The sequence below is a fragment of the Nycticebus coucang genome, chromosome 24 (genome assembly GCF_027406575.1).
Source record: "Nycticebus coucang isolate mNycCou1 chromosome 24, mNycCou1.pri, whole genome shotgun sequence".
Taxonomy (NCBI): Eukaryota; Metazoa; Chordata; class Mammalia; order Primates; family Lorisidae; genus Nycticebus; species Nycticebus coucang.
In genome coordinates this window covers 11666631-11681297 of record NC_069803.1, presented here as the reverse complement: position 1 = coordinate 11681297, position 14667 = coordinate 11666631, and the positions used below count along the sequence as shown (strand labels likewise).

Genomic DNA, 14667 nt, shown 5'->3' with positions numbered 1-14667 from the left:
AGAGTCTCACTATGTCGCTCTCTGTAGAGTGCCATGGCATCACCGTTCACAGCAACCTCAAACTCTTGGGTTTAAGCGATTTTTTTGCCTTAGCTTTCCAAGTAGCTGGGACTACAGGCGCCTGCTACAATACCCAGATATTTTTTCATTGCCGTTGTCATTGTTGTTTAGCTGGCCCAGGCCAGTTTTGAACCCACCAGCCTTGGTATATGTGGCCAGCACCCTACTCACTGAGCTACGGGCACCGCCCTATTCATCTTTTTCTTGTTTTCTAATTGAATTGTCATCAGTACAATGATAGATGTATGTCTGATATAGGAGTACTTGAAATTTTCATTAACAACTGAAGGCAAGAATATATATGTTTTAAAGGTTCTACAACAGTAATACGGGCCTCCTAAAGATAATACTAGAGTTATACAGTAAGGGTTAACATTGAACAGAACAAGTTTATTGCACTTTATTCTTCTATTTCAATGTTGTTTTAGCTATTCTGTTTCCTTGCCCTCCCACTTAAATGTCAAAATAAGTATGTCTACTTACAAAATGTCTTGCTGTGATTTTAATAAGAACTGCAATAAACCTATGGATATATTTGTGGAGAAATGACATCATTACGTTAACCTTTTTTTTTTTGAGTCTCACTTGTTACCCCTGGTAGAGTGCTGTGGCATCATAGCTCATAGCAACCTCAAACTCTTGGGCTCAAGATATTCTCTTGCCTTAGCCTCCCAAGTAGCTGGGACTACAGGCGCCCCTCCAATGTCTGGCTATTAGAGATGGGGTCCCGCTCTGGCTCAGACTGGTCTCAAACTTGTAAGCTCAGATAATCCACCCACCTCGGCCTCCCAGAATGCTAGGATTACAGGCATGGAGCCACCATGCCTGGCCCCTTTTGGGTGGGGGGGATAAAATTTATTTTAAAATAAAAATTTATTATACATAAAGAATATTACTACTAATGAATGCAGACAGACTAGGACACCATGGTATTGAATGGAGGATGGCTACTTCTTTGGAAAGTGGATCGGTTTAGGTGGTTTGGGTCCACAATGTTTGGTTAGACAGGAGGGCACATGTCAACCACCACAGGGTACCAGGGCATCCAGTGACTACTCTGTGTGATGCTCCTTCCCTGCCTGATTTGGAGCTTTTAAGAATGGTTCCCAGAAGTAAGCAACTGAGCTGAAGGGACTCCCTTAAGGTGGCTTAGGCTTGACTCTGAAGTCACGGCAACACCCCTTTAAGCGATATTGTTAATTGGATGATTTCCACAAATCATATGTGAAGTTTCTAACCATAACAATTCAGTGAAGTACAAAACATTAAGTTTTTGGCTGTGAGAAGAGAAGGCAGCACTCATGGTGGCATCTTCCAATCTGATTGTTCTAAGGGCAAGAAGAAGGGAAAGGTCTTTCTTAACCAAGCCCCTCATTTCAGTGTACAAAATAATTACTCTGATCAATATTAAATTGTATTGGCTCGGTGCCTGTGGCTCAAGTGGCTAAGGCACCAGCCACATACACCTGAGCTGGCAGGTTCAAATCCAGCCCAGGCCTGCCAAACAACAAAGATGGCTACAACCAAAAAATAGCCGGGCATTGTGGTGGGCGCCTGTAGTCCCAGCTACTTGGGAGGCTGAGGCAGGAGAATCGCTTGAGCTCAGGAGTTGGAGGTTGCTGTGAGCTGTGATGCCACAGCACTCTACCCAGGGCGACAGCTTGAGGCTCTGTCTCAAAAAAATAAAAATAAAAATAAAAATAAATTGTATTATAAACAAAATGGACTAAAAAGCAAATACTACTCTATGTTGGGGTAGAAGTGGGAGGAAAGAATAAGTCCTTCAAAGCAGGAAGGGAGACAGCTGGAGGAAGGTTCTGGGGTTGTGACCCTAGGAGGTCATTCATGCTGCTCCATTTTTACTTTCCTTGGTCTCAGGAAGGTTTGATTTTTCTTTTCTTTCCCTTTGTATTTGCTTCAAAGTTTCGCCAGCTGTCCATATGACCATCTTGACTTTCCTCAACATTTTTCTGCCATTCTTTCTCATCTGGCTTTTTCTTGACCTTCAATCTCTTCTTCCCTTGGTCACTTCCTTTCGTGCATCTCTTTGGCTTCTCTCTCTCTCTTTCCTTTCAATTTCCAGCTCAGCAAAGAGTTTCGCGGTCTGTTTACATAGTACTTGTTTGAACAACTCAGGATCATCCTCCTCTACAACTATAGGTTTTCCTTCCTTCCTTGTTTTTTCATTCGCCATTTCACAGTGTGTGTCACGTATTCTTTTCCTGCCTGAATTACACCTAGGGCCTCTTCTGTTGTTCCTGATCCAGCAGCACTTTGTAAACTCTGTCCACAGCTTCAAAAGCCTTTTGTGCTCTGTCATCATCATCTTGATTTTTGTCAAGATGCACCAGTATGGATAACTGCTGAAACCTCTTTACTTCTTCATCTGTGACTTCAGGATCTATCTGAAGAACCTCAACTGGGTTCAAATTGAAGTAAGAGGAACCAGGACGGGTCAATCTTTCAATCTGATTTTTCAATGTTAGAACCAAGTCTCTCTTCTCTATTTGTTTCAGCTCACTGTAGAACAGCGGTTCTCAACCTGTGTTGAGACCCCTCTGTAGCAATGAAAATACATGCTGCATATCAGATATTTACATTACAATTCATAACAGTAGCAAAGTTACAGTTATGAAGTAGCAATGAAAATAATTTTATGGTTGGGGGTCACCACAACATGAGGAACTGTATTAAAGGATCATGACATTAGAAGGTATTAGGAAGGTTGGGAACCACTGCTGTCGAAGGTTGTAAATGCTTCCTCTGTGCTGTCTCTGCTGCCATCCCAAGTCCTGCTCTCTCCCTAAGCTGCTATTTTCCTGGCCAGCCACGTGACCTTTCTACGCAGGTGCCCACTTCTTTTTTGAGACAGAGTCTCACTTTGTCACCCTCAGTAGAGTGCTGTAAAGTCATGGTTTACAGCAACCTCAAACTCTTGGGCTCAAGCGATCCTCATGTCTCAGCCTCCCAAGTAGCTGGGTGCCTGCCAGCATGCCTAGCTAGTTTTTCTATTTTTAGTAGAGATGGGGTCTTGCTTTTGCTCAGGCTGGGCAATTTGCCCACCTTGGCCTCCCACAGTGCTAGGATTACAGGTGTGAGCCACCTTGCCTGGTATTTTGATCTATGTATCCAGCGATCTTGCTGAACTTACTAGTTGTAGATTTTCCTCCCTTTTTTCTGGTAAATTTCTTGGGATTTTCTATGTAGACTATCAATGTCCTCTTTATTTATTTTTCAATATCCTCTTTAAATAGGGATAATGTTATTTCTTCTTTTCCAGTCTATACGCCTATTAATTGCTTTGACTTTGTGTGCTGGGTAGAATTTCCAGTCTTATGTTGAGTAAGAGTAGTGAAAGAGAATATTCACTATTGGGTGTTAGTGTAAAAATTCATTTTACATGTTGAATTCAATTTGCTTTTATTTGGGTATCTGCATCAATGATCACTGGATACTGGTGTGTGGTTTCGTAGTTCCTCTGATGTGAAACCCTTATTTTCAAATGTAAGTATTTAGTGATATAAACTGTTTTACTAGCAATGTTTGAACTATGCCCCTCAAATTTTGATACTGCAGCATTTTCACGTTTATTTAGTTTATGTATTCATTCCCTTGAAATACTATTAATGTTTAGAAATGTGCTATTTACTTTCCCACTCTTTGGACATTTACTTATTTTTCTGTTATTAATTTCTACTTTCTTTTTTTTTTTTTTTGGCCGGGGCTGGGTTTGAACCCACCACCTCCGGCATATATGGGACCGGCGCCCTACTCCTTGAGCCACAGGTGCCGCCCATATTAATTTCTACTTTGCATGTGGTCAGAGAACATATTTTATATGATTTGATTCTTTCTGAGATGTGTTTCATGGCCCAAGGTATTACCTATTTTGATCAGTGTTCGAAGGGTGCTTGGAAGGTTTCTTCTGCTATTGCTTGGTACAGTAATCTATAAATGTCAGTTATACCCTGTTGGCTGAATTGAATAGTTGGTCTTTTTCTGCCTAGTTGTTCTATTCACTGTTGAAAGAGGAATAAAAAGTGTCTAACTTTAATTCGGAGTTTCTCTCTTTCTCCTTTTAGTTCTATCGCTCTTGCTTCATGAATTTTGAAGCTCTCTTCTCTGGCATGTACACATTTAGGACTGCTTTTATCTTCTTGATAGAGTAACTTTCATCATTATGTAGTATTTTTCTTTGCTCCTGGGAATTTTCTTTCCTCTAATGCAGCGGTTCTCAACCTGTGGGTCGTGACTCCTTTGTAACAAAAGACATCCTGCATATCAGATATTTACAATTCATAACAGTAGCAAAATTAGTTATGAGTAGCAATGAAAATAATTTTATGGTTGGGGGTCACCACAACATGAGGAACTATATTAAAGGGTCGCGGCATTATGAGACATTAGGAAGGTTGAGACCCACTGCTCTAATGTCTATTTTATCCAATATTAAGATAGTCACTTATTTTGGTTGTTTGCATAGCCTATCTTTTGCCATATGTTTACATTCAACCAACCTTTATCACCATCACTGAAGGGAATCTGTCAATGGTATAGTTATTTTTTTTAAATCCAGTCTGTTAATCTCTACCTTTTAATTGGTATATTTAGATTATTTATGTTTACTATAAGTAATAACATGCTAGGGTTTAAGCCTGTGAATTAATTGGGTTTCTTCTGTTCAATTTTCTATTTAATTTTCTTGCCTTTCTGGGAGTTAATGTGAACATTTGCAAAATGTTTAATTCTGAGACAAGTGTAAATTCACATGAAGTTACAAAATTAATGCAAAGGTGTTATCTCTAAATAATACTAATATGATGGTAACATCCTCACTTTATAACAACTTAATATAATACTTACTCTATATACACTGAGAACCACACTAAAAGTGTGACTCCTTACTACTGTGCAGGGCCTCAGCTGACACTCTCAGGGGATGCCCTTACCACTGGGAAGGGATGGAAGCCCATGTTCCTCACTTATTTGCCACAGACTGTGTGAAAGGGGAAGGATGCCTTATTACCGCTGGGTGTGGCTGAAGTCTAAAATCTCTATTTTGTGTTCACTCCTAATAAAAAGGGGCAACTCATCACCACAGGGTAGGGGTTGGAAATCTACTGACACTGCAGAAGCAGGGGATGGCAAAGGACGGAAATACATTATTGCTGTGTGGTGAGCTCCCTATCTGGTCACCACTGACACCAAGGGAAGGAAAAGGGTACCCTGTCCCTGCTGGGTGAGGGAAGAGTCCAGGCTTCCCACCTTAAACTGTTTGACATCACGCTAGCAGGAAAGGGTAGCAGCATGTTTAATATCAAACAGGTTTTTATCTTTCTAGGCTGCTTCTTTCTCAGTCCTTTGGCAAGAGAGAACAGGCTTTTCTGGGGGCTTTTGGTGGAGGGGGGTGTGCCAGTTCATTTCTGGGTTGGAGGCATCCAGTTTGAGACCTGGAAAAAACAAAAAGAAAATCCAGAGATTTGCCTGCTATGTCATTCCCTGAGTCCAAGGGTCATATTTGGTCTTTTCCTTCTCCCCTTTGGAGCCGGTGTTCAGGAACTGTAGGTGTACTTTGTAGGAGGGTGAGAGCAGAACAAGCAGTATGTGTGTTTGAAGAACTGAAGACCTGACTTAACCTGATTTTATATATACTCAACATGAGAGATGAACATAGCGTAGAATCAAGAATACAGTAATAGTTTAAAAAAAATCTTATCTTCCATAGAGATATTACCTTTCTCAGCTGTCCTCCTGATCTTGGGAATGGTGAACTTCTTCAAAGGGTTGGCTACTGAACCAGTAATTAACAAAGGCTCACTGGTTGAGGTCATTTTCCATAGTGTCTTATGTTTAGCAATCTCCTTCACTTCCATTTTGTTGGTGGCCTAAAAACCAACCCAAAGTTATTAAGAAGTAGGTCAATAAATACATAAAAGGCAATGGCAGTAAAATCATTTAAAAGTTCTTAAGGGAAATGGAATAAAGATAGATTCTTGGTTACAATATTGTAACAAGGTTAACAATAACCTTGTCAACAGGTTTCCATCTAAATTTTCCAAGTTACACAAAATAGAAAATAAATTAACTTTGGTTGTTATATAATGTTAAAAATATTTATTGTTTAGCAGACTTTTTTCTTGTAATTCATGTAATTATAACTGGATAACCAAAAGCCTGTTTTCCTGAAAAGCTTAAAAACTTACAGACATTAACAATTTTTCTTAAACAGTTGGTACAATTCCTGTCAAATACTCCATTAAACAAAAACATTTTTCATATATCCGTCTGTGCCTAGAATGATATAAAGTCTAAATCTCTGGTTTTAGGAGGAAGTTTTGACCTCAAATCCATAACTATTCTAAAAACAGTCAATTGCTCATTGCTACTGTCACATAGTAAAATACTACAAATGCTCAAGACATCAAATACATGTTATATCAGTGGTATCAAAAAAAATCCCTCCCCTTCTTTCTGCTTTCTCCTCCTTTCTCTTTCCCCAACCTCCTCAACCACTCACACAACACTGAACCTCAACCTCTTAAGTAGAACTCAAACTGGGTATCAAGAGAAATATATGTAAGTAGAAATTTTCCAAACCATTTCATAATGTAGTTGATGAGCCTCCTAATATCTACTAGCTGCTTAGTTCAAACATGAGATCACAATCCAAATTAAAATATGACAAAATTCTACGGAAGGATCGCCAAGGATAAGATTCTACAGAAAGTTTACAAAGGATTCTATCCCCCAGTCTTTTTCTCTGCCCTTTATGAAAGGTGATCTTGTAATCTCCCAAACATGGATTGGAATAGAAAATGAAAGAAAAGAAGAAAACCAGCCTTTCTCCCATACAGTTATGCTGACTACTAGCAAGGTTGTGCCTTCTCACAAGAATACCCTTAAGACGTATCCGCTACAAAGAAAGCTGTCAAGACTGTCATGTTCACCTGGCAATTTAATAAAGGGAAGAAGGGAGAACAATTTATTTATAATGACTTATATTACAGAAACTTTTCAAATATTCATGGTGTGTATCAGCACATAAAGATACAGAACAATTAGTTGAATATACTTTACTTGAAGAGCCACATGCTGAGATAATTCTCAATATTGCCTTTAACTACAGTTAAATTATATATTCAAGAAAGCTGGATGATTTCATTGCTATGGTTTCCTATAAAATATTTCTGTAGTAGACATTACTAACATAGGTAAGACTCGAGAAATTCACAGATTTTATTCCTCAATGCTTAGTTAGGACAGTCTTTTGCCTCAGAAAGGTTAGGTTTACAATTGATGAAAGATGAATAATCAAGGCACAAAAGTATTCAATATCCTCCGTTAAGAAAGCTACTACAAGAAGTTTTTCAATGATAACCTTTCAAGTAGGAATAATACCCCTTTAACTTCAGCCCAAACAACTTATTCATGTTAAAGTTATAACCAATTCATACATTTCTCTACACTTGTTATCACAGACCCTTACCCACTGTATTTGTATTATTTATTTTTATGCATGCATGATAAAGCATGTTATATATTACAAGATATATAATATACAATAGTCTTAATCCATTATATATGTATATATTATTTACTTTTATAAATTTAAAAATAAAATCAGGACGTTTGACTCCTGAAGTTTCATGCTGAGGCTGGGCTATTCTAGACAACAGAGAGTAGAGGGAAAAAAAGAAAAACTTCAGGAATAGAATCCCCAACAATAAAAAAAAAAAAGAGAGAGAAAAAAAAAAGATGTGCAAAGCAGATTTCTTGCACACATATAATTCATAGTGTCATTGGGGCAAATAAATTATACAAACAAAATAATCCAAGAATAATTTAATTGAAAAATAAGTAAATTGGATAGTTACTGAACCATTGCTATTGAACTGTGAACAAGACCCTGTTCTAAATGCTGTGGAGGTCTTTAGGATAGATGAATGTCCATCCCTTCTAAACTGAGGCTTACAGATAAAGCAATACTAATGAAATTATCTCTTAGGGGCAACAGTAAATTAATAAGCAAAATGCAATAGAAGAAAAGGGCTGGTAGGGGCTCATTCAGGTCTAGAGACTCCAAGAATTTGTTGTGGAGGAGGTGAGATTTGAATAGAACTCTGCAAGATTAAAGGCAAATATGGAAAAGAAAGGCATTCTAGAAAAGAGGTCAGATCATGCAAGGGCAATATGTGTGTATTTCTGGGGAAACAGTGAACAGTCTACCATTCTTCTGGGAAGAATGATCAAAATATAGTCTGTCTTTAGATCATGGAAAACCTTCAAAGCCATGTTTATCTATATAAAATTAAGAGCCCTCAAGGAGTGTGTGTGTGTGAGAGTGAGAGAGAGAGAGAGAGAGAGAGAGAGAGAGAAATGGTCAGATCTTGAAGAAATAATTCTAGAAGCAGAGAATGAACTGGAGGGAGGGGCAAGACTGAAGCTAGGATGACCTGTTAGGGGTTTGCTGTAACAGTCTAAGACAAGTGAAGACGAATTACAGTCTGAACTGGGAGAGTGGCAATAGAAAGATGGAGATAGATTTGAGAGACAGAGTTGAGAAAGAATCTAAAGGATTTGGCAACAGTAGGAGAGAGAAGAGTCTAACATGATTTTCACCCTGTGCAGAAGAAGATTCTAACAGTAGGTCTACAAGAATGGAGAGGCTTAAGTGAGCCAGAACAGCCACAGGGGGCTGGAGAGAGGGGATGAGATTTGGACTGGTCTTTCAATTGGCTAAAAAATCAGACATGATTGGAGAACAGAGAGAAAATTCCAAGTTAGGTGAGTAGCTCATAAAGATGTCTAGGCGGATACACCTGATGCCATTTGGGGCTATAAATAAGGGCATTCACCTGACCTGTTGGAGTTAAAGCTAAATAATCAATAAGGAAGTGCTTATTTAAAAGATAACAATATAATTAAGTAAACTAGATGAGGTATATATTAACCAGTGCAATGTAAGCGTTCCTAATTTTATATGAAATCAGCACATTGTATCCCATAAATGCATTAATGTATACATGATCTATGTGTATATGATTTAATAAAAAAAATAAAAGATAAAAAAAAACTTCAGGAATAGTTAATGCAAAGGGTAATGCACACAGGAGGTTCTTGATATGCAAAAAGAACAAAACCAGGGTGGCACCTGTGGCTCAAAGGAGTAGGGCGCCAGCCCCATATGCCAGAGGTGGTGGGTTTAAACCCAGCCCCAGCCAGAAACTGCAAAAAAAAAAACAAAAAAACAAAAAAACACAAAGAACTAAACCAGAAAACATCCATTAATATAGGTTGTAAGAATATACATATTATGAACAGCTTTAGGCCAATACATTTAAAGACCAGACAAAAGGCCAGGTGTGGTGGCTCATGCCTATAATCCCAGCACTTGGGAGGCTGAGGTGGGTGGACTGCCTGAGCTCACAGGTTTGAGACAAGCCTAAGTCAGAGCTGGAGGATTGTGGCAGGCGCCTGCAGTACCAGCTACTCGGGAGGCTGAGAGGAACACTTGAATCTAGGAGTTCGAGGTTGCTGTGAGGTATAACGCCACAGCACTTTACCAAGGATGACAAAGTAAGACTTTGTCTCAATAGATCGATCAATCAATAAAGCATTAGAATTTTTTTTTTCAGTTATCTTTCAAACTTTTTCTTTTTTCTTTTTTTTTTTTTGAGATAAAGTCTCACTATGTTGCTCTCAGTAGACTGCGGTAGTGTCACAGCTCACAGCAACTTTAAACTCTTGGGCTTAAGTAATTCTCTTGCCTTAGTCTCCTAAGTAGCTGGGACTACAGGCACCCACCACAACACCTGGCTATTTTGTTGTTGTAGTTGTCATTGTTGTTTAGCAGGCCGGGGCTGGGTTCAAACCCACCAGCTCCGGTGTGTGTGGCTGGACCCCTAGCCGCTGAGCCACAGGCGTCAATCCTCTTTCAAACTTTCAAATACATCATCCTGTTAATTCACCTTTAACATCTCTAAAAATTCATTAGTATCCCTTTTTAACAAAAAGAAACAATGCATCAGTTTCAAGATCTTCTGGGAAATAACTTTATTCTGTTTTTGCTTACTTTTATAATTATCTTTTATTTATGCCAAGAAATACTGATTTGAATCCTGATTTAAATACTGAATTTTGGGCTTCATCCAAAAATGCACTTTAGTTTTTAAAGTCTATTTAAAAATATTTTTAAAAATATTATAATAATGGTATGTAGATGTGGCAAAAATCATCTTTCTTCTGTTTGCCTCTAGAAAGAATTTCTAACAAATACATGTTCCTGAACTTTAGTCACAAACACAAATTCTAAGTTTGTTTTTTTTTTTCTTTTGAGACAGTCTCACTTTGCTGCCCTGGTAGAGTGCTGCGGTATCATAGCTCATAGCAACCTCAAACTCCTGGGCTCAAGTGATTCTCTTGCCTCAGCCTCCCAAGTAGGTCAGAGTACAGGCACTCATCACAACGCCTGATAATTTTTTTAGAGACAGTCTCACTCTTGCTCAGTCTGGTCTCGAACTTCTGGCTCAAGCAATCTACCTGTCTCAGCCTCTCAGAGTTCTGGGATTACAGGCATGAGCCACTGTGCTCAGCAAATTCTTAGTTCTAAATATTTGAGACACAGGATTACTTCTAGTAAAAAATCAAGTTACATTAGATTATATATAAAATACACATATACTTAATTAGAGTAAGTGAAGAACTCCTGTTGAGACTAGACAATGCAAAGGTGAAATATACTTTAGTCCAACTTTTCATTTTATAGATTAGAGGTTGGCAAACTATAGCCCATGGTCCAAATCCAGTTCACTACCTATTTTTGTAGGGCCTACAAGGTTAAGAAATGGATTTTACACATTTAAGTGACAGGAAAAGAAATCAAGAATATTTCATGCCACATAAATAATAGTATGAAATTCAAATTTCAGTGTCTGTAATAAGTTTTAATGGAACACGGCCACATCCAGTCCACTCGTTACCTTTTGTCTAAGGCTGCTTTCCTGTTATAAAATCATAGTTGAGTAAGGGTGGCATAGAATATGGGCCACAAAGATTACAATATTTGCCATCTAGCAGCTTCCAGCCCCTTACAGAAAAAGTTTGCCAACCCTGGTACAGATAAAGCAACTTAAGTATCAAAGAGTTGGTACTAAATAAAAGCTAGGTCTTGTGCCTGGTGCCAGGGCTCTCTCCTCTGCCGGCCACCGCCTCAGTCCTGCCCTCTTTGCTTCTCTTCTTCCCAATAGCATTTAAACAGGCGCGAAGTTGACCATTCAAATACAAAATAAGGATACCCTTCTTTAGTATCCTTTTTATTTTATTTACCCCAGTTTTATTTGGCAATAAACTTTACCAGAGTCACACCTGCTCTTGCCTGTCTCACCTCCCTCTCTGTCTTCAATCTGTTTTAATTTTTACCTCCGTTGCTCTACTTGAACAGCAAGCTTTAAAGTCACCAGTGATTTCCCCATCAGTCTCTTACTCCATTAGTACATTTCTGGCTCACAACTTACTTGGACTCTTGCTGTTTGATCCTCTTGACCAATCTCTGTGCTTGGAATAACACCCTTCACCAGACTTCTATGACTTCACAATCCTGAACGTACAGCTACTTCAAGTGATGCGTCCTTGGTCTCTCACTCACTCACCTTTCTCTGTCTGATCTTTACTACTGTTTCAATGAATTTTTACTTATAAGAAAAAAATTCTTCAAAAAATTTTTAATATTTAATCAAACTTAATCTTTGCAAATTTGATAAATGAAACCAGAAACTTAACGGTTCTAATTTGCATTTCTTTAATTATCAGTGAGGTTAACTTTGTTTTTCTGTGAATCATTTGTTCTTATTTTTGTCCATTTTTTTCCTACAGATTGTCTTTTAATTAATGATCTGTAAGGATTCTTGATACAGAGAAATTAGTTTTTTCTGTCGTATGTATTTCAACATTTTTGTCTTTTGTTGATGGCATCTTCTCATTAGAAAAACTGCACTTTTTGTGTAGTCTAATTTCTGAATCTTTTATTACACATTATGAGATCATATGACAATTTGAGTTTCTCCATATTCCTGGTTTTTTGAGAGAGTTTCACTCTGTTGCACCAGTCTAGATGCCATGGTGTCATAGCTCACAGCAACCTCCAACTGTTGGGCTCAAGTGATCCCCTTGCCTTAGCCTCCTGAGCAGTTGGGACTACAGGCATGCACCAGCATACCTGGTGAATTTTTCTATTTTTAGTAGAGACAAGGTCTCACTCCTGGCTCAGGCTCATCTTGAATGCCTGAGCTCAAGCAATCCACCTGCCTTAGATTCCCACAGTGCTGGAATTACAGGCACAAGCCACCTAACCCAGACAATTACCTTATTACCAATGCTAGATGTCAGCATACTTTTTGCCAAGCTGATAGGTGCAAATTATATCTAGAGTCTGGTTTGTATTTTCCCAATATTTGATAAGACTCATCATCTACTGAGTATACAGGTCATTTGTGTTTCACATTTGTGAAATACCAGTTCAAGTTTTTGGGGTTTATTTTTGTTTTGAAACAGGGTCTTGCTCTGTCACCCAGGCTGGAGTACAACGGTGCCACCATCGCTCACTGCAACCTCAAAGTCCTGGGCTCAAAGGATCATCCTGTCTCACCCTCTCAAGTAGCTAGGACTACAGGTGTGCACCACCACACCTTAATTTTTTTTCTTTTTTTTATTAAATCATAGCTGCATACATTAATGCAATCATGGGGCACCATGCACTGGTTTTGTATACAATTTGAAACATTTTCATCAAACTGGTTAACATAGCCTTCCTGGCATTTTCTTCACACCCTAATTTTTTTTGTAGGGTGGGCTCCTGGTATGTTGCCTAGGCTGGTCTTAAGTTTCTGGCCTCAAGCAATCCCCTACCCCAGCCTCCCGAGTGCTGAGATTATTGGTGTGAGCTACCATGCCTGGCCCTGTCAAAGTTTCTTTTTTTAAATCACTTTTCTATCAGATTGTTTATATACTGTATTTATAAGATATATTTGTGTAAGATACAATCTTTTGACCAACTATAGTAGCTGCAAATAATCTCCTTTGCTTTTTAATCTTATCTTTTCATTTTTTTGAACAGAAATGTTTAATTTTAATGTAGTCAAAATTATTATGAGTATTTTCCTTTATACATGTATTTTGTGTTTTCTGTTTGCTTTTGACCAACTTTTAGGAAACAATTCTCCCCAAGGTCATAAAAATAATCCCTTATATGCTATTCTAAAATTGTTATAGTTTTGCCTTTCACCTTTAAGTGTTTACTCTGCCTAAAATTTATTTTGCCTAGGCAGTGGTTCTCAACCTTCCTAATGCTCCTAATGCCGCGACCCTTTAATAATCCTCATGTTGTGGTGACCCCCCAACCATAAAATTATTTTTGTTGCTACTTCATAACTATAATTTTGCTACTGTTGTGAATCGTACTGTAAATATCTGATATGCAGGATGTATTTTCATTGTTCAAAGGGGTCGAGACCCACAGGTTGAGAACTGCTGGTTTAAGGTAAAAAATAAAGGTTCAGTTCTTTCAGGTGAATATCCAACTACACTAGCATTTATTTTAACAACGCTTCCTGTTTCTATTTATCTGTTAGGCCACCTCTGATACAAATCAACTTTCTATATGCGCATGAATTCTGGATACTCTGCTCTTTCACTGGTGTCTTTTTTTTTTTTTTTTTTTTGTAGAGGCAGAGTCTCACTGTACTGCCTTCGGGTAGAGTGCCGTGGCGTCACACGGCTCACAGCAACCTCTAACTCGTCAGGTTCCGCGATTCTCTTGCCTCAGCCTCCCGAGCAGCTGGGACTACAGGCACCCGCCACAATGCCCGGCTATTTTTTTTTTGTTGCAGTTTGGCCGGGGCCGGGTTTGAACCCGCCACCCTCAGCATATGGGGCCGGCGCCCTACTCACTGAGCCACAGGCGCTGCCCCTCACTGGTGTCTTTTTGCACGCCTGCACAAACATCACACTGCTGACACAGTGTGTCAAAAAAGTATACACATTTTAAGAAAGGATAAAACTGTATTAAAATTGTAATATTCAAAATATACTGCTAACAAAAGACGAATACAAGTCATATCTGACTTCTGCAATTATAAGAGGTGCTCAAAGTGGTTACCATCAGCGACCAGATGCTTCTGATTACAGAAAACTACTACTTAAGCAACACTGACCGAAGTGTCCACTTGTATCACTGTGCACGCAGTTTCCATTTCTTCTTGAAGTACCACCAGCATGGCCAGTTTTCTATGATACATCACATCGTTTAAGGTCCACATAGGCAGAAATTGAGGGGTGTTAAGTCAGGAGTATGTGGGGGAAACTCAACTGCACCTCTCCGTCCTCTCCATTGTCCTAGAAGGTTCCCATCAAGGTAAGCTCACGTGTCAGTGGAAGTGCACCTTCCATCAGAGTTGTTTTCATTCAGTGCATGTAATACAACTTGGGATGAAAACTTTTCCACTTTGCTGTTTTAAGAATGCATCAAATACTTCTGCTAACTCCTGTCTTACTGCATACTATTTGGTAGACTTCTGTGGTAAGCATGTAAACTGTTGCAACATCGTAGCAGAA

The 14667-nt window shown here is 38.8% G+C and overlaps 1 protein-coding gene and 1 pseudogene across 1 annotated transcript in view; both read right to left on the bottom strand.

Annotated features, from left to right (window-relative positions):
- The window catches only part of TEX15 (testis expressed 15, meiosis and synapsis associated), a 62947-nt gene extending 57014 nt beyond the window's left edge, over nucleotides 1-5933 (bottom strand). Inside the window, exon 1 of the mRNA XM_053578176.1 lies at nucleotides 5795-5933. Coding sequence (XP_053434151.1) covers nucleotides 5795-5933 — 139 coding nt within the window. The remainder of the gene's footprint in view (nucleotides 1-5794) is intronic.
- Nucleotides 1900-5342, bottom strand: LOC128576413 (dnaJ homolog subfamily C member 8-like; annotated as a pseudogene).
- Nucleotides 5934-14667: the final 8734 nt, after the last annotated feature.